The sequence below is a fragment of the Crocodylus siamensis genome, chromosome 10, assembly GCF_052110815.1.
Source record: "Crocodylus siamensis isolate JL-2025a chromosome 10, ASM5211081v1, whole genome shotgun sequence".
Lineage (NCBI taxonomy): Eukaryota > Metazoa > Chordata > Crocodylia > Crocodylidae > Crocodylus > Crocodylus siamensis.
In genome coordinates, this window is record NC_143404.1 from 736,719 (window position 1) to 756,241 (window position 19,523).

Sequence of the window (19,523 nt, forward strand, 5' to 3'; positions counted from 1 at the left end):
CCGGGGTCCAGAGGGTGGGCAGGGATCTTGGCTTCACATGGGGAGGGGGTAGAGCTGCCGGGGCGGGGAGCTCAAAGGCTCCGAGAGCGGGTGGGGGGGAGTGGTCCCAGCGGGAGGGGGGAGGGAGCCCGCGCGTGGCAGCCGTGCGCAGGGGCGGTAGGTGAAATCCATCAGCTAGAAATACCGGCTGGCGCCAGCTCCCTTCGCAGCCCGAGGCCAGGAACGTGCGGTTCCCAGCTGCGCACCAGGGCCCGACCCAGCGCTGGAGGCCGGGCCTGGGTGTGCGTAACCCGGCCTGGTTGGCCCTGGCTGCACGGATGTCCAAGCTGGTCGGCTGCACCCGGCTAGGTAACAGCAGCAGCCCCAGGCCCGGGGGCTTGGACATCCTGAGGATGGGCCCTGCCCTGCGCCCCCATGCCCGGACCCCTGCAGACGGACTAAGCCTCTAGCTCAGAGAAAGGCTGGCTGGCTGCGTGTGGAGGCCCCTTGTTCTTGTCTCCTGGGGACTGCGGCTTTGTTCTGCCACCTGCGCTGCTCCAGGCTGTGACGGCGCCAGCATCACATTCGGTGCACGGGGAGGAGAAGCCTTTTCACAGTGCAGCTGTTTATGACCTGCAGGCATTAGGTTTGCAAGCCTCTCTCTATGACAGCGATCTCCCGCTTTCCACGGCCCTCGGCGCGGGCTGGGATGCAATATGGAGTACAATGGGGGGTGAGGGATCGGGGTGCAACTCCCAGACTCCCTGGACAAGCCCCTCTGTGCCCCATTCAGTCTCTGGCAGACTGTTGGCATCCTGGCCGGACTTCAGGGGCACGAGACCAAGCCCCAGTCCAGGCTGCCCCCAGCTGCACTCGGGCACCAGCTCTTTGGGTCTGGGGTGGGGTGAGAGCTGAGCAGGTTGATGGCACCAGAGCCGCTGCACGTGCTGTTGGCCGCAGAAGCTGCCTGCCCTCAGCGCCCGAGCTCCATGGGCCACCTGAGCTCCACGGCAAGGCCGCAGTCCGCCGCGGCTGTGGGGGGCGTGGGGTGCCGTGCTGGGGGAAGGGGCTGCCCAGCTCTCACGATGCCAGGGAGGGTCCAGCCAAGCTGCAGAGGTCTGAGCCAGCCGGGCATGGGGGCAGTGCCATGGGGGCCTCCCTGCCCTGTTCCCCACAAGCCACGGCCCCTGGCTCGCAGATCCCTGCAGCGGGGCATGGGGTGGGCGGGCTGCTCGTACCATCCCCAGATGAAGACCCTTACAGATCCCAGTGGGACATGATGGTGGCTGTCTTGGCAAGCTCGGGTATTGCTGCTGGTCCCCTTGTGCTGGTTCAGACTTGCCTCTGATCAGCCCCTGGGCCGGGGGTCTGTGGGGGCTGGGTGTGGTGCTGGTGGGACCCCTCCAGGGCCTGCAGTTGGCTACAGGAGCTGGCGGGGCCTTGGCTGCATGAGGGCAACAGGCCACGGGCTCAGACTGACCTTTGCCTTTGCAGTGCTCTGGGTGAGGAGTGTGGGAGCCATGGCAGCCCCTTCCCCGCAGCTGCTTGAGATGGGATATCCTAGGTGGGGGGAGTGGGGTAGTTGCCCCCCCTTTCCTTTGCAGCTCCCAACCCTGGTGCTCACTGCACTGAGCCAGGAGGTGCCCAGGCTGGGGGCAGAGACTGTTTCCCCTTCAGCCCTGGGGTGCCTCGGCTTCTCCAGGGTCTGCCCCGGCACGAGGGGGAGGCAGGAGGGGTCTCCCCAGGTCCCAGTACTGCAGAAGCCCAAGGGGGGAGGCCGGGACAGCCAGGCTGAGGGCCGGGCCCAACAGAGCAGAGGAGGACAATCCCCGCAGCAGCGCCCAGAGGCAGCGATGCCCTGATCTCTCTGCAGCTGCGAGTGAGCCTGATTGGGAGCGGAGGCAGAGGTACCTGCAAGCCCATGGGGCTATCCCAGGTGGGGCAGACAGGCTGAGAGGGGGCAGGGGCTGAGCCCTGGGAACAGGCGGCAGGAGAACAGGACCCCCGTGGTGGGGAGCCCGGCTGCACCCACTCCAAGTGCCCCACACAGCACCGAGACCCCGGCTCGAACACAGCACGGCCCCTGCCCCCCAGCCCCGGCTCTGAGACACGTTGCCCAGGGCGGAGCAGAGGTGGGCCTCCCACCCACTGTCCCCCACCAGAGCTGCCTCCAGGCCCGGGCCCTGCTCCGCCTTTGCAAGCGGGCCCCAGGCTCATGTGGAGCTGGCAGCCGTAGGCTAGTCCTCAGTCCCTGTAGAGCCCGGGGCTGGTGGGATGCCCAGGGCCTTGCTAGGGGCACTCGGCTGCAGATGAGGAAGGCGGAGCGGGGAAGCGGCCTGCAGTGACACGGCAGAAGCAATACATGTAATGTCTGTCCGCTCGCGCCCTGCAACTGGCGGCCGCCAGAATCCTGGTGCTGGGACCTGGCTCGGGGAAGGCGGCGGGGCGGGGGCTGTCTGGGCCCTGGGTCTGGAGGGGCCTCTGTGGGCTTCTTACCCAGACGGGGGCAGGGGGGCCTGGCTGGCTCTGACCTCCCCCCGGCCTGGCTGGCTGGGACCCCGGGCTCTGCTGGGAGATGAGCCCTGCGCTATAGCCGTCTCTGAGCAACGAGCCAGAGCCTCTGGCCTGGGACTTACCCGGGGCTGCCGGCAGAGGTGGACACATTGGATCAGCCAGGGCCGGTCACTGCCCTGGAGGAGCGGTGCTGGGGCAGGCTGGGTCAGCACCTGCTCCAAGCCCCGCGCTCGGCTTAGGAAGGGCCTTCTCCTTGCACCTCGGGTCCAGAGCTGATCCGAGGGCTGCTTCTGCCCCCAGGTCTTCAGTCCAGGTCCCGCCAGCACTGAGCATCGCAGGGAAGAACTGCTCCAGCAGCCCCATGGGCTCCAGCTGCAGGTATCCGCTGGCTTTGGCTGAGCTTGGATCTGGACCCGACCCCACCGGGCCATGAGGAGGGAGACAATCCCACTGAGGACACGTGGGTGCCAGTTCCTATCCCCCGCCAAATGTCTTCAGGGGGAGTCAGGAGCTTGGAAGCTGCCCGGTTTGGGAGGTCCTAGCCTCCTGGAGGGTGGGCGAGATCTCCAGGGCCGTCGGGTCCCGCCCGTGACCGCGGCTCTGCCCCGTCCCCCTGGCTGCAGAGGGTGCAGGCCTGAAGCGAAGCTGCTGACTTCCCGGTGGTGTCCAAGGCTGGGTGCTTTCTCACTCGGGTGCCCTCCAGGCTGAGCCGTGCAGACTGTCCCCGTGCAAGACCTTGCCACCGTCAAGCAAATACCCCTGTTCTCCGGCCGCTTGAAGGAAAGGATGGTGCTGAGCCAGGGCCCGACATGACCTCCAACAAGTGTCTAGTGACATCTGTTCAAAGTCACCAGGTTCAGGGGCTGTGGGGGTTGCCCCCCCTTCAGCAGAGCAGTGCCTCTGCCTTGGCCTGGTGTGCCCCGCCCCCATGCTCCCGCCGGGGAGGCCAGACGCTGTGCAGCCAGTTGCTGGCACAGCTGTTGCAGGGCCCAGACACCCCCGCCACCACCTCGTTAGCTTGGTGCACAAGTGCGAGCTGCCCTCCAGACTCCAACTGGCGAAGCCGCCCATCCCCCCTGGGGTGCTATCTAATCATCAAACCCCAAACCCAAGCTGCTGGCTGCTGGGACGGTTGGCAGCGACTGCCTGCTTTGGATGGTAATTAACTACTTGGATTGCAATTATTTTTGCAATTAGATAAGTCTCTAATTGTTATCAGAGGCGGCTGGGGTGCGCGTGCACATGCTCGCGCATGCCGGCAGACCGTCTCCCCAGGGTTGGAACTGAGGAGGGTGTTTCCAGGCCTGACCCAGGGACGGGGCATCCTTGCAGGCCCGGGGTCCGTCTCACTGGCTCTGTGGCCCCCTCTTTGCCAAGCTGAGGGGCGAGATCTCACCCCCAGCCTGGATACCTGCCGGGGGGGGCCCAGGAGCATCTCAGCTGTCCTGGTGCTGGTAGGTGGGTGCCCCGTGCTCTCCCAGGGAGGGGTGCGGGGCGGGCACTTTGTGCTGCCATCGGCCTAGGAGACCTACGGGTGCTCGTGGCTCCAGCTCCCAGGGGCAAAGGGATGCTGTCGAGGCAGCTGGAACGACATCCGGGAAGTAGCAGCTCTTCGCCAAGTGCCTTGCTCCATAGCAGCCCCATAGCCCCCATCCATCATGCGCCTCTTCCCTCACCCCAGACACCCTCGAATAACAACAGGCAGCATGGCCAGGAAGGCCAGTGCCGGGCAAGCAGAAGTCCTGCAAGAAGCCTGTTCCTCTGCTCTGCAGCTCCAGAGACATGCCTCTCCCCCAAGCCCTGCTCTGACCCAGGCTCTGGCTCCCCCAAGCCCCCTCCTCACTTCCCTCTCCCCAGCCCAGTGCAGCAGCCTCCCTTGCCCAGAGCCCAGAGCTGCTCACCAGGCAATCCATCACCTGCTCTCTCCCCTGGCCTCTGGGGTCCTTTCCCCGCAGGCCTGGGCGCCGCTCCTCTACAAGGGGCCTGGCGCGGGGTGTGTGGAGCTGTGAGCTCTTCCCCACATCTCTGGTTACTGCAAAAGGCTCGTAGCAGGAGTGGGCGGCCGGGCACAGGCAGAGCTCGGCGGCTGCTGCAGAGATGCCAGGAGCCCTCCGGAAACGAAGTCCGTGCAGACGGGTGCTCCCAGCCTGCGCCCGGGGGAGCCGGGTGGAGGGTCCCTGGCAGGCGGCTGCGGTCTCGCGGCCGCAGGCAGGTGGTGCTCTCGAGCCGCGTTCCCTGGGTGCTCCCAGGCCCTGAAGCTGGCAGCAGTCGGGCACCGTGCCCAGGGAGCCCCTGCCTCCCTCCTGCAGCAGGGCGGTGGGGAGCAGCCTCTCCCAGGAGCACCTGCAGCCCCGTGCACACGAGGCCTCTGGCAAACCCCCGGCTTCCGGCCATGCACACCTGGAGCAGTGTCTGTGCCTGCCTGCCTGCGAGAGTGGACGGAGGCGTGGGGACAGTGTCCAGCTGCCTGAGCTGCAGCAGGCCAGGCGGGGGCTGCCCCGGAGCTGGACGGGGGTCTCCAAGAAACACAGACCACTTATCCCTGTTTTCTTTCCAAACATTTATCAGCGACGTTGGCTCAGGTGTGACGGGTATCCCTGCCGGCGGTGCAAACCGACAGCTGTCAGTCACGGCCCTGGACGCTCTCCCCAGCAGCCAGACGTCTCTGTCTAGCAGGGGGCCAAAGGGAGCCCGCACCCAGCGCTCTCCCCCGTGAGGTCTGGCCTGGGTGCCCGGGCGTAGCAGAGACCTCTTGTGCATAAGGAGGTTGGGAGGCCTGAGCAGGGCAGGGCCCGGCCAGGGACGGAGTGGGTGGGTCAGCGACAGCGGTGGAACAAGCACGGGAACGCTGTCTGCCGGGACCCCCCCACCGCGCCCCAGGCGGCGTGGCCGTTCCCGTGGGAAGCTTCCTGCAAACACAGCTGTCCCGGGCTCCCTAGCCAGAATGGGCCGTGTCCGACCGCCGGGCAGGGAGCCAGGGGGGCCCGGGTGAGCATGGGGCACAGGGGCAGGGGGTCCCACACTGCCGCCGGCTCCCCCCGCTCCCTGCAGCGCAGGAAGCACCGGGTGGAGACTCCCCTGGGACTCCCGCCCCTTGGCCCCTGGCACTCGGGGGAGCCCACGGCTGCGGCCCGTCCCTTCCCAAGGGCTGGGAGCCAGCGACCCAGCCCTGCCCCAGAGCCGGGCGTTCCCGCTCCCCGGTCCCACACCCGGTGCCCAGGCCTTCAAGGTGGGGTCAAGAAGCAGCAGACAGACAGATCCCATCCGCCTTCGGTGCCCAGGCTTACCCCTGGAGCGGGGGGCAGTGTGCGTGTGTGTACACACAGATGGACTCCCATGTGCACTTGTGTGCACCAGGTACACGAAATGCACACGTATCCCTGTACACACATGCGGGCCCCAGGCAGCTGTGGGGCCGGGCACAGGCTGCAAGAGAGCAGGTCTCCGGTCCCCCTCTCCGCGCCGGCTGCGGCCCTGGGACTGAGCAGTGCCGGCAGCTGTTTTCCACCGTGCGCGGCCCCAGCCCCGCTCAGGCTCGAGTAAACGGCTGTTAAAGGACCCAGGGCAGCTCCGCGGGCACCAGGATCTGGGCGTCCCGTGGGGTCGGGCCGCGGGCTCTCCCTCCCGGGCGAGAGGAGGCTCCTGAGGGGAGAACAGACGGAGCTGAGTTGCTTGGGCACAGCGTGGCTTGTTGAGCTCCCCTGTGCCCCCAGCCCCGGACCCCGCCAGCGGTGCCCCATGCTGCACGTGCTCCAGCCTGGGGCGTCCCCCCCATGGCGGACCTGGGAGCCTCTTGCCACGAAGCCGAATGGCGGCCGGTTGGGGGATTTGTGCCCGAGACCCCCCGGCTGCACTCTCCACTACGTGCTCAGAGAGGCAGAGGCTTCCTGCCAGCTCCGGCGCAGCTTGGAGAGGAAACCTGCGGCGATGCGGACGCCTCGGAGCCCCTCATGCCCAGCTCCCCGGGGCTGCCGCTGGCAGCTGAGACTGCGGAGCTCAGCTCGCTGCAGGCCCGGGGGGACGCTGGCACTGCCCCTGCCCCAGGGCACCTCCGTTCGGGGCTGCGCGGCAGGGGAGATCTGAGCCAGCAAAGCGCGGGGGGGCTTTGCTCTGCGCTCTGGGGAATATCCCATAAAACCGTGGCGTGCGGAGCCCCAGACCAGAGATGCCAGCGGCGGAGAGCAGATGCCAGAGTGGGAAGGAGACGGCAGGAGAGGATGTTGCTGGACGCGCACCCCGGGCAGGGGGGACTGTACAGAGCCCAAAGGTGGGTTTGTACGGCTACCACCGTCCCGAGGGATGAGCTGCTCGCTGGGCCTGCCTGCATCGCGGGAGGCAGAGCGGCGGAGCAGCAATGGGGCACCCCTAGGATGCCCCGCTGCCTCCTGTGGGGTGCGGTGCTGGGGGCATGGGAAGGAGCCGCCTCTCGGCCACCCCCCGAGGAGCGCTCAAGCCCCCTCTTCATTCACTGCCAGGCCCCCGTGGCCGCCCTGCTGATCGGGGCCGAGGATCACACCAAGCCCGGGGCCAGCCGCTCTCGGCGCCGAGCCCAGGGCAAGCGGGCCCCCTGGCAGGCCTCATTTCAAGCCTGAAGAGCCTGGCTGATTGCATTTTTCCAGCCTGCTTGCTTTGCCAGCGCAGGAGGCGGCAGGCAGCGCTGATGAAAGCCCTGCTCCCCGGCGCGGCAGCACATCGATCTGACCTTGGCCAAGGTTATCGGTGCCCACGGGGGAGCCGGGAGAGCAGCGCTATCTTGCTCTCGGCAGGCAGGTGACTGCAGTGGCCCCCGGCACTGCTGATAGCGCGGGGGCCTGTTATCAGCAGCTGTGCGGGTGCAGCACGTGGAGGTGATGGTGACCTTGGCCGGCTCAGCACCTGGCCCACGGCAGGTCACCACTCCCTACGCGGCGCTGGGTAAGACCCGTGCTATGGCAAGGCAGCTGGGAGAAGGGCTGCTGCAGCACCGATCCTGCTGCACCGGCAAAGAGATAGAGGCTGGAGGCCTGTAGGATCGTGCAGGGGGGAGAAACGGCATAGGGAATGGATATTCCCCAGGAGCTAAGGGCGCTTGCTGGCCGGCTCCGCCCCGGCCATCGCGGGAAGCTGACAATGGTCCGGCTTGCGTGGGAGCGCTCAGCCCATTGCGGCCACTTCTGGGGAGGAACATGGCCGCTCAGCAGGATTTGCACAGGAAACGAGGAGGCTGAGTGAACAACACTCCCCGTCCCAGGACAGTGCCTTTGCTGGGGTTGCCGTGCCGGTGGGTTCATCAGGGCACCCATGCAGATGCCCCAGGGCCAAGTGAGCCTTACCCCCACGCCGACGCTGCTTCCCAGATACTCACCCAGCGGCTCCCGCCGGCGCCTCTGTGTTTCTCCCAGCGGAAAAATCTCACGTTGTCCTTTTCCCCTTGCTGGACTTGGGAACTGGAGGCTGCAAGCCTATGGCAGGGGGCCGGCTGAGGCTCAGGGAAAGGCTCCAGAGCTGGGAAGGGTTAAATCAGACAGAGAGACAAACAAATTTAAGGACGGGAGGTGTGGGGAGAGAGAGACACGGATGCTCCTCCATGCCCTGCTTCAGCCACAGCCCTGGGCCACGCTCTGCTTCCTGCAGAAAGGCCCCCGAGGGGGCTGGTGGGGGCTGCACCAGGCTCCTCGTGCTCGCTGATGGCTAATCCTCAGTGAGGTGATGCAAAACAAAGTAAAAAGCAACCACTCCCCACGTGGCGCTGGCTACAGCATCTCCCCCAGCTCCACCGAATGTGACCACCAGAACAGGGCTGCTAGAACGAAGCATGGACATATGTGCTGGTGCACACGCATGTGCACATGTGCCCTTGTGTGCACATGTAGGAGTGGGCCCAGGGCTGCCCAGCTTCTCTGGCAGTTAGCAGTTGACACTCCTCCGTTTCATCCTTCCTGGGGATGCTCTAGTGCTATGGTTTACACACTGGTGGATCTCTCTCCCCCCAGCGCTTGCCACAAACCCTCGGCCCCCCTGGAGCCCCTGGCTCTAAGCCCACGCGGTAGTTGTGAGCGGTGCCAAAGCCTCCCCGTGCTCAGCTCGGACATTGCACTAGGAGAGGGTGCCATCCCTCGCTGTCCTCTCCCCTTTGATCCTGCTCCCTCTGGACTAGCTGGACCCTGCCTTTTCCAGCTGCTCGCACACAAAGCTCCCGCGGGGCTGCGGGCACCAATTCCTCTCTGCTTGCCGAGGGACCAGCCAGCCCCAAGCCTGCTGCTCCAGCCTTTCCCGTGGGCCCAGCCCACATGGGCTGGCAAAAGGACTCAGCTTCCGCTTCAGTGAACGGCGAGATGGGCCGAACTGCCCAGCGCCCAGCTCTGGGATGCCCGGCCTGCTTGGAAAACCTCCTTGCACTCGACAAACTGCCTGCGTGAGGCCTGGGCGCTGACCGCCGGGATGCGCACTCGGGGAGGGAACTGGGAACGGAGCGAGAAGAGACGATCGATTCTGCCACCTTCGTTTCCACGCGTGGCTACCTCCCGCCCCAGCCGGCCAGGGCTGTCTGGGTGCTAACAGGCCACCTGTGCCCCCGCTACCGGGGGGATCCGGCCTATTTGCCGGTGGTTACAACCAACCGAGCCGCCTGGGAGCCCCAGTGACATGCCCCACGGGCCATGCTTGGGCCTGAGCACCCAACACCGCTCCCAGCCTCCCCTGGGGCTCTCGGTCAGAGCGGCGCTGGTTTGGCAGCGGCCGTGGCCCTGCTCGGGAAGACGGGGTTTGGAAAGACACGGCTCTGCCTTGTGCTCCAAGCGGGCCTGCAGCGGGGCCGCGTCCCTGTGCAATGGGCCAGGATGGGGGAGCCCTGAGCAAGCAGGGAGACCCTGGCCCACCTGGGGCTTGGGCTCTGGGGGTCTCATTCTGCCACCACGTCCCGGGGCAGAAATGACCCCTGTGCCCTGTCTATAGGCTCTGCAGGGCAGGCACTGCTGCCCTGCGCTCGTGCAGTGCCAGCCCCTGGTGCTGCCCGGCAGCCTCCAGGCCCCAGGAGGATCCCGCGGCCAGGGAGAGTACCGGCCAGCACCACCTGGCCGAGCCAACCCCCGGCCGGACTGGATGCCCCGGCCGCGCCGGATCTGCTGTGAGCTGAGCCAGGGCGCCGGACGGCGAGCAGGGCCCACGGTCCCCTTTCTGGGCCAGCCACTGCACGAGCCCCCCAGCGCCCTTCTGCGAGGTACGGTCTGCTTCCCGGCCCCCTGCAATGTGCAGCCCCTCCCCGCCCGGCCCACGCCTGCTGGCAGGGTCCCAGCTGCTGCCTGGCACGACCAGGGACCCACTTCTCCCTGCCCCGAATCGAGCACGACCACGCTCCCCTGCCAGCCCCGGGAGCTGCTCGGGCCCTGGGAACCAGCTGCTTTGGCCTGCTTCAGAGGATCGTCCCGGCCCAGGGCTGAAGGAGGCAAGCTGCGCCTGCCAGGGAAGTGGCACTTGGCTGTTGTCCCCAGGGTACAGGCGCCTCCCCGGCTGCTGCGTCCCCTCCAGGCGGGAGCAGTGCCCCGGCTCCCAGCTCCGCAGCCCCGCCGGGCTGGCCCCCCTCCTGCCACTGTGGCACCGCGCCAAGGACTAATTAGTTGGATCTGTGGACAACTGAGACTGCTGCGCGCCCCCTCTCCAGCTGGCTGCTTGTGCGTGTGCATGTGGGCATGCGTGCCCACACCTGCAGGCTTGTATTGCACACGTGGCCTGTCTGCCTTTGCAGCTCTGCTGGTGTTCAGGTTTCCGTGTGAGCTGCCAGGGCCTGCCTCTACCTGCCACTGCCCTTCCCGGGGAACCCAGCGAGTCTCCGAGCCCGTTTCCCCGGCTCTGAAATCAAGGCTGCCTCGGGCACAAGGGCCGAGATGCTGATGCCTGCCTCAGCTTTCACACCCTTTCGCTGTCAGGAATCACTCTAGGGCACAACGAGGCACGGTGAATACCGAGCAAGCCCGGGATGTCTCCTCCATCCTCCGTGCAGGTGCTGGTGCCCGGGGGGCGGCTCAGCCCTGAGACAGGCTGCAAGGGCACTGCCGCTGCAGAGCGCGGGTGCAGGGGTCAGGGAAGGAGGCGGGAGGGCAGAGGAGCCAGCGGCTCCTGATGCTTTGGAAGCGGCCTGGGCATGAGGGAGCCCCGACCTCTGCGCTCTTTCCGGGTGGACAATCCTTGCCAGGTGTTTGCTGCCACACGAGGGGTCCCCCCTTGGTACCCCGGAAAGCAGGCGGGCCTAGATGCTGGCAGAGGCCCCGCAGATGCCGGCGCTTGCCCGCCCGGCAGATGCTCCCCCTCTCCAGCCGGCTGCTTGTGCGTGTGCACGTGGGCATGCGTGCCCACACCTGCAGGCGTGTATTGCCCCAGCGCTGCCGTGCACTGTGGGCTGCGTGTCTAAGGCTCGAAGGCGGCATGGGAAGCTGCTGCTGGTACCTGACCTCAGTCAGTGCGGCCCCTGCAGCTGTCACGGCTAACATCCCGGGCATTTGTTCCCCTTGTGCTGGCAAGTGCCGTGTCCTCTGCCAGGTCTGCTTCTCTGGAAGGACACGGCCTCCTTCTCTGTACGGGGAGGACACGGGGCACTCAACACCAACCCCCCCAGAGCCGGGCTGCACCCCCCCGGGGCAGGGGAGGGGGAACCCCCTCCAGGCCAAGGCCCGGTGTTGGGGCACACTGGAGCCCTGCTGTGGGGCACGTCCAGGGTCCCCCTCCAGTGGGGACCAGCCGTGGGGGGGTCAGTGCTGGGGCTGGAGCAGGCTGGGGAGCAGCTGCCTGGCTTGGGTCACGCGGCGCCGTGCTCCCGCGCGTGGGGCGCACGCCCTGCCGGCCCCTCTGCCACGGGGCCAGGAGCGGCTCCGCTACCGCTGGCAAGGCAGCCGGGTGCACAGCGACGCTGCGGCTCGCGCTTCCCCCGGAAGGAAGGTGTCGCGTGCTCCCGGCATCGGCTCTGCGCCGTGCAGCAGCAGAAGCCACGTGCTGCACTTCCTCCTCTCACTCTCAGCCTTGCTGTGCGCGCAGGGCTTGTGCACCAGGAAGCAGCCCTGCTCTGTCCCCAGGACCGAATGGGGGGCGACTGGTGAGATGCCTCCGCTGCAGGAAGGTCCTCATGCTGTGCTGCTCCCGCTGCCGGGGGCCAGCATCCATGCATGCACGCAGGCATCGTGTGAGGGTGAGGACGGAGCAGGGGGACGCACATCAAGGGGCTCCAGCCCTGCCCGCTGCCCCGAGCCAGCCCAGACCTGCAGCTCCCCCATGGACAACCCAACATCATGCCCATGCCCAAGGGGCAGCTCACCGGTGCTGGGCAGGCCATCTCAGCACCAGCACCACTGCCAAGGGGATGCGCGATGCCCAGCCCGGCACCTGCACGAGCCCTGCGGTGCACCCGGCGGGCACGTGCCGGGCGCCTGCAGGCCTAGTCAGGGGCGTGAGCTTGCTCCATCTGGGACGAGGAGCGAGTCCTGCCCGTGGTGACGGGGGTAAGCGAGCAGCCAGCCGCAGGCTCGTTGCAGGGGCAGCCGAGCTCGCTCGGGGTATGCCCCGTGCCTTGGGCCTTGCAGTCCTCTGACCCGAGTCTGGACATAACTCACTGTGATGCTCTTCCGCCTACCCCCCGCCCCGCTCCCCGCCACTTGCAAGGGGCAAGCCGTACCTTTCCATGGCTCCTCGGGCGAGCGCGCTCTCCCTGCCGTTCCGCACCTGCAGCCTCAGGGGCTTGTCCTGCTGCACGCTCAGGGCTCGCCGGCCCCTGCGGCGCGGCGCGTAGGCGGAGGTCAGGGGCTGGCAGTGGGAGAGGCCGCTCTGCCTCCGGCAGCGCAGCAGGCGCTGGTAGGCCGAGCGGAAGTCCCGGTTGAGGGCGGCGTACAGGATGGGGTTCAGGGCCGAGTTGGCGTAGCCCAGCCACAGGACGATGGACTTGGACACGCAGTCCACCACGCCGTCGTCCGTCATCCCACGGTAGATGAACACGGTGAAGTAGGGGAACCAGCAGATGATGAATGCCCCCAGCACAACCGCCAGCGTCACCGTGGCCTTATGCTCCTTCACCAGGGAGGGGCCGGGGGCCGTGCAGCCGCTGGCGTGGTTGATGCGCTTGGCTTGCTCCCGGGCGATCTTGAAGATGCGGTAGTAGGTGATGCACATGACGGTCAGCGGGAAGTAGAAGGTGAGCAGCGAGTCCACCAGGCCGTACAAGGTGTTGACCTGCAGCTGGCACACCGCGCTGCTGTTGGTGCTCAGCCGGCTGGCGTTCCAGCCCAGGTGGATGGGCAGGAAGGAGACCATCAGCGCCACGGCCCAGATGACGACCAGGGCCAGCGCCACGCGGCGCGAGGTGATCAGCTGGGTGTAGCGCAGCGGCTTGGTCACGGCGTAATAGCGGTCCAGGCTGATCATGAGCAGGTTGAGGATGGAGGCCGTGCACAGCATGACGTCCAGGCTGGTGTAGATGTTGCAGAGGACCGTGCCGAAGGGCCAGTTCTTGGTGAGCTCGTAGATGGCCGAGAAGGGCAGCACCAGCAGCCCCAGCAGCAGGTCGGTGGTGGCCAGGGAGACGATGAGGCAGTTGGTGAGGCTGCGCAGCCGGCGGTCCAGGGTGACCACCAGGCAGACGATGATGTTCCCGCAGATGGTCACCACGATGAGCGCCGCCAGCACGACCCCCACCAGCACCGCCCCCGCCCCCTCGAGGCCCTCCGTAGCGCCGGTCTGGTTCAGGCAGGAGCCCATGGCGAAGGAGTGCGGGGCATGGCTCTCCCCCAGCTGGGCTGACATGGGACCCAGCGCGGCCCGAGCTCAGCGCCCTGCGCAGACCGGAGACAGCGGAGAGCCGCGCGCGCTTGCAGCTGCCTGGCCTGGGGAAGGTGCTGTCCGTTGGGGGCCCAGGCGGCTCAGCCCCTCTCTCCTGGCCCTCCAGCCCCTCGGCTCGGAGAGGCCCACGGGGGCCGGGTGCTGCGAGTCTCAGCTCTGCCGGGCTCCGTCGGCATGGCTGGGCTGGGCTGGGCACCGCGAGAGCTGCTGCTACCTCGCTGCGCCTGGCCCGTCCATCCGGCAGGAGGAGGGGGCGCGAACTGGTGCAGCGTCTGGGGGTCAGCACCTGGAAGGGAAATGCAAGGGTCAGACCCGGGGCGGGGGGCAGGGGAGACCGTGCAGCCTGCGATGTGGCAAGGCCGTCACAGCTGCCCAGGGAAGCCCGGCGAGGGCTTAAATTGGATGCTTATCTTGCTGGGATCCTCTGACCCCAGCTGACTTCCTGCCCTTTGGGCAGGGGGCTGGACTCGATGATCTCCCGAGGTCCCTTCCAGCCCTAATGTCTATGAAAACCTCCAGGGGCAGACCAGAGGCCCTGCAAAGAGCTCTCCCCCAGCCCCATGCCCATGCCCCGGGTCCTCCCTGCGCTCCCCCAGCCCCAGCCCCAGCCCCAGCCCCAGCCAGGCAAGGCAGCATCTCCCTGGCTCTGATCAGCCTGTCTGATTAGTGCCCCTCCCCCAAGGCAAGCGACTTTGGGGAGAGACACTGATTTTCTGTTACACTAGGTCTGTGATTTCCAGCCTCATTAGGCCTAAGGCGCCCACTCGTTAGACCCAAGGCTGCCCTCGAAAAATGCCGGGGTTTGGTTTTTGCTTGGGTTTTGCCTACAGAAAAGCACTAGAGCAAATTGCTGCAAAGACCTGCGAGGCCCACGGCAGCTCTGAGCGGGTTTGATCGTGGTTCCTGCCTGGGTTTATCTCGGGAAGTGGGGACTGAGCCGGCACACCTCACAGCGCTAACACGGTGGGGCACCCCTGCAAGGACTTCCCGGCACCCTGGTTGGGAGTCGCTGCGCTCCGGCCCCTCGACAGGATCCGTCTGACGTGCCGAGGGCTTTGCAATGGCCACGACAGCCATTCCCGCTTGGCTGAGAGCTCCTCGGGACTGCCGGAGCCGTGCCTGGGCGCCCGAGCAGGGCAGCTCCGGGCGCGCGGCGCAGACGGGTCATCCCTCCCCACCCGCCCGCAGGAAGCAGGGTTCGGCCGTGGGCACCAGCCCTGCCCCCGTGGGCTGAGCTGCACCAGAGCAGCTCCCACCTCCCCTGGGACAGGAGCAGATGCACCAAACCAGGTGGCACAGAGCAGCTTATGCCCATCCCCACCTGAACTGGGCACAGGCTACGCCTGCCGCGGCTGAGTGCTGCCCAGACCCAGGCCGCTCCTGCGCAGCCTATGAAGAGCAGTGGCTGCTGATTCCTGAGCGCACTTCTACCGCCACAGCCCCGCTGCCCTGAGCCGGCCCGGCTGGCTCCCTGGACCTGAACTATAGCCTCCTTTCGTGTCCTCAGTGGTTGGGGACGGGATCCTTCCTCGTGGCCAAAATCGCCAGCTGGTAGTCATCACTTCCCTTGTTTTTCACAGCTGAAACAACTGTTTGGTTCCCATGCTGGGCCCAGGCAGCCCCAGCAATGAGTGCGACTGCAAGGAGCCCCGTCGGGGGCATTTTGGCAGCCCAGAGCACTCCCACCTTCGCTCTCCAAGAGAATGACTCCCGTTCTGGGCTCTGCCGGGCAAATGAAGCCGGCGGCGACTGAGGACCACTGCCAGGCCAACACCAGCTCTGGGCTGTTTGCACTGAGGATCTGCACCATCTCCTTTTTCTTCAGCACCCGTGACGTCTCCAGCCGGGAGCTCCGGGGAACTGGTGTCAGGTCAGCTGCCCCCGCACAGCACAGCACCCAGCGCCCTTCGCACCACGCGAGCTGCCCCGAGCCTGGGGCTGCTCTGCCTTCTGCCCCTGCAGCCTCTAGACGTCGTGATGTCGGGCTCCTCTCCAAAGCTGCGGTTTGGGTTTTTCCCCTTGAAATGAGCAGCCACGGTGCACCCATTGCCACAGCACGCCAGCATCCGGGGCTGCCGGTGCTGCAATACTAGCACGTGGCAATACCAAATGCTGCAGACACGGAGGCGCTGCTGATGGTGCTGCCAGTGCTTAGCCTGATGCACAGCACCTGCCAGCTCCGTCCTGGGCCTGGCTTGAGCAAGAGCGGCCAACCCTCCTTAAGGAAACGCTAGTCCGAGAATAGTAGTGGAGTCGGGCTGGCCGGCCCGAGGCAGGGCCAATCCCATCCAAACCGTCCTCTACAAATCCCCTCAGCACCACGACAGCCAGATCTGACACAGCACCGGCCATCACACCCGATCCTGCGCCCACGAAAGCAGGGGACTGCAGCGGCCAATGTCCTGCTGCAGCAAAGGTCGTTAAACTACAGCCAAGGGGCCCCAGGGAGAGCCCATAACCTCACCAGAGAGGAAGGCAACCCCACCCCCCGCCCCGTTCATACCAATCTGACCATGGGGGTGGACGGATCCTGCCTCTGAGCTGCGCACGCCTGGATCCAGAATAGTCTGTGAAAGCTAAGGAGTTAACCGGCAAGAGCTGGGTTCATCTGCACAGGTTGTGGTCACGATGGTGCCGCGGGATGGGGGACTCTTTTAGGCTCCTTGGATGATATGGGAACTTCTTTTAATAGCAAGCCAGGTGCTCGCGGTGTGTGGGAGTGGAGTCCTGCCAGTTAACGAGACCCTTGCGCGCTGAGCGCTATTGTGCTCAAAGAGCAAACGACAGAATTAGACCTGGGCTAATGACTTACACAGGAACAGCAGCCACTGTTGTGACCTGTCTGTGGTACGAAGAGCCCCCCTGCCGCGGCCTCATCCTAGGCCCAGGAACGCAGGTGCCACCGAGGGAAGCAACGCCTGGAATCGCTCGGCGCGTAGCAGGACCCCCGGGGGACCGCTGTCTGGAGGGGCCATGGTATCCGCACGCCGAACTGTCCATTGTGGCAAGAGCGGAATCCGTGGGGTAGGCGTAGGCGAAATCCCCTCGCCACCGCCGGGTGTCTGCTCACTGCGGGTACGCGAAGCAGGACAGGGCCACAGCACTGCCTGGGTGTCCACGCAACTCCCTGTCCACGGAAGCGTGTCGGGGCTGCTGAGACCTGAGCCAGCGGCTGTGTCATTGCACGTCATGAGCATTTTTCCCTCCCAAAGGGCAGTGCGGAGATTGCCACCGCCTCGTCCCTTCTGCCCGTGAGAAGACAGGGGAGGACTGCCTGAGACACCCGGGGTGCAGCAGCTCGGCAGGTGCCAGCCGCGGTTATAGGCAGGCAACAGCCTTGCCCTGCCTCCTCTGCGTGGTGCCGGCCCGGGGCGCACGGACGGAGCAGTTCTGCTCCCGGCTCTGCCTATCGCCCGAGCGCAACGTCTGTCCCCTTTCGTGGCAAAGTGTCCTACCCTGGCCCTCGCAGGCGCTGCGCTCTTCCCGTGGGCTCGGCGCCCCCTCGGGCAGATTGCTTCTCCCACCTTTGTGCCACGTCAGGAGAACGCGTCTCTTCCCAGGGACGCACATGGAAAAGGTCACGTTGAAGGGGCTGGAGGAGCTGCCCCTTGCAGCCTCCCTCCGGCCCCCAGCTCAGTGCCCGGCCATCGCCGCTTTCGTCCCTGCCTCACCTCGTCGTCCTTTTCCTGTTTTGCTGGACGAGTGTCGCCTGGGGGACGCTATCGACGGCTTTAGCAAAGGCCAGAGCGCTTATGTCGACTGCACTTCTCTTTAAAACCTGAGTTATCTTATCTAAGATCGCAGACTAGCCTGGCACCGGCTACCTCGCATAAAGCCACGCTGCCTGTTATCTCACTTTTGTTCCAGCTGTGTCTTTCCTTCAAGAGGTGTTATCAGACCCCGGAGGCCACTGGGAGCAGACTGGCCGGCCTGTAGCATCCTGTACCTGCTCCGAGGCACCAGGCCCTGGCTGTTCCAGTCACATGGGCTGATTTCACAGATTAAAGAAGCCCCGCTGCAAGCCCGGGGCCTGTGCTGGAGCAGGGACGTGCATGGCTCTGACGGGTAAAAGGGACTCCTGCTCTCCAGACCCGCTTAGGAAAGGCGCTGTGGGGTAGCGGGCTCGTGGCAAGGAGCCCACTCCCCTTCTCCGCGTGCCACCGCCTCCCGAGCAGCCGCACACGATGGGATGGTGGCAACCACACGCAGGGGCCTCAAGCCCCGACATTCACCACGCCTCTGGCCCGGGGGGACGGTTCCAGCTGCCCGCGGGTGTCGGGCGTGATCCGCTTGAGAGCCTGGAAGCAAGGAAGGACGCGTCTTTCCAAATGCAAGCGCTGGCTCAGCTGGAAAGGAGAGGCTGGCTGCAGGAGCCAGACGGGAGGATGGCGGTGACCTGTCCCGGGTTGCAGGGGTTATAAAACCCGGCTGCCCTGTGTCGGGATCGGCGTGCGCAGCAGGAGTCCTTGGGAAGTGCCGCTTCTGGCTCCTGGGACTGCGTCGTCCACCGAGGGGTGGGGGGCAGAAACCCCCGTGTCCATCCTGGGCCATGCTGCCCCGTCTGTGGGTCCTCATGCTGCCTGGCTTCACGAAGCACTCCTCCCTCCCTGCGCAGCGGGCACACGGCTCAGCCCCTGCCCTGCTCCCCTCTGCCCAGCTCGGGCCATGTCCGTCCACCCCAGCCAACTGGGGGGGCCTAAGGGCATCTGCCTGGCTGCAGCCCACCCCTGCCCAGCCTCTGTCCCCAGCACAGCCCTCCGCAAGTTGCGCCTTGTTTGCACCCATGCCGAGCCGTGGCAGCTCTCCCAGACCCAGTCCCTGGCACTCCACGGCGCAGCCCCTTCCCAGGCCAGGCACAGAGCACTGCAGGGGCCGGGCTGTGGGATGAGACCCACATCCTGTTCGCACTGCCGTCGGCACCATACCAGCCGCCAGCTCCGATCGGCATCCTGCAGGTCTGGGGGGGCTGACTCAGGGGCGCCATCAGCCCCGGCGCTTGGCAGCGTGCTCTGGATCGGCGTGGGCGCGGGAAAGCCCCGCTCGGTCAGGGCTTACGCCAGGCCAGCCTCCCACTCTGCGGGGCAAGGCATGCTCTATGCTAGCCATCTGCGTGGGCTTGACAGGAGTGGTGTTCAGAGAAGAGGAGTGTTTCTCAGCCCAAAAGCAGAGCCCCCAGAGCAGGGGGTCTCCTCCGCTCCCCTGCCCTCAGCCCCTGCCCGCCTGGGCTCTCATGCCTCGCTCTCAGCTGCAGCCAGAGCTCCCGCCATGCCGTGCCCGCCAGCGAATGCTGCTCCCATGCCCTGATTGCGCAGGGATGCCAGGAGCGTGACCAGGGCAGGGCAGGAGCCCACCCCGCCGCGGCTCCGGACCCCATCTCCCACTTGACGTAGCCTCCCGACCTGCAGGGCAAAGGGCAGGGAGGGCTGAGATGGCCTTACCTGGGGGCCTCACTGTCTCTCGAGCAGCGAGCGCCTTCTTGGCCGTGCTTCCTCCAAGTTCCCTCTCTGGAGTGTGCAGTTGGGGCTCTCCGGGAGCAGGCGGGCGCGCTGCCTCTGCGCAGCAACTGGCGGTCGCCTCCCCTCCTTCCCTCCCTCCCTTCCTCGCACACTTATCACAGCGGCAGCACGCTGCTTGTTGAATGAGTCACACCAGAAGTGGGCTGGGGCCAGCGCTGAGCTCACACCAGTGCTTCTCATCTGGCAAATTTGAAATGGAGAAAGGGCCCCAGGCACATGGGGGCATGGGCACGGCTGGGCACGCAGCAGCGAGAGGGGGCATGTGGGCCCTCGTGGGCTCCGGGGCTGTGCGGGCCACCGAGAGCAAGAACAAGCCCGTTCAGAGCCTGGAGGTCGCATCTTGGCTGGACCAGACGATTTCCAAAGATCCCTTCCGGCCTTACAACCTGTGAACCTGAAATGGCAAATAAACTGCGGCAGCTCAGAGCCCCCAGAAGTGACAACGGGGCTGTCCTGGGAGCAGGTACGTCCCCGGTGCGCTGCTTCTCCGCCTGCGAGGTGGGAAGGGACCATTCTCCCCGCCTCACCAGGGCGTGCAGGTGTAAGTACCCGCAATGACAGCGTCCTGGTCCCTCCGTGTCCTGACTTTCCTGTCTGTAAAATGGGGATAATTACACTCCCTGATATGAAGCAGTGATGTAGTTTTGGAGTCCTGCTCTGTGAGGACCGTCGCAGAGACGTCTCAGCAGCATGGGGGCTCCTGGCAGGTAGCAGAGA

General features: G+C 66.1%; 1 protein-coding gene across 2 annotated transcripts; it reads right to left on the bottom strand.

Annotated features, from left to right (window-relative positions):
- Positions 1-5,045: 5,045 nt before the first annotated feature.
- Positions 5,046-18,858, bottom strand: HRH2 (histamine receptor H2). Of its 2 annotated transcripts, XR_016444443.1 has the most exons (4): positions 18,729-18,858; positions 12,134-13,576; positions 7,838-7,977; positions 5,046-6,135 (listed from the first exon to the last, which is right to left on the bottom strand). XR_016444443.1 is itself a non-coding variant. In XM_090064708.1 (3 exons), exons 2-3 carry the CDS (start codon positions 13,252-13,254, stop codon positions 7,959-7,961), a joined length of 1,140 nt encoding a protein of 379 aa, XP_089920834.1. In that variant the 5' UTR covers positions 13,255-13,576; positions 18,729-18,858; the 3' UTR covers positions 7,405-7,958. The 2 variants fall into 2 exon arrangements, 1 of the variants encoding a protein (XP_089920834.1); XM_090064708.1 differs by lacking the exon at positions 5,046-6,135 and having other exon boundaries at positions 7,405-7,977.
- Positions 18,859-19,523: the final 665 nt, after the last annotated feature.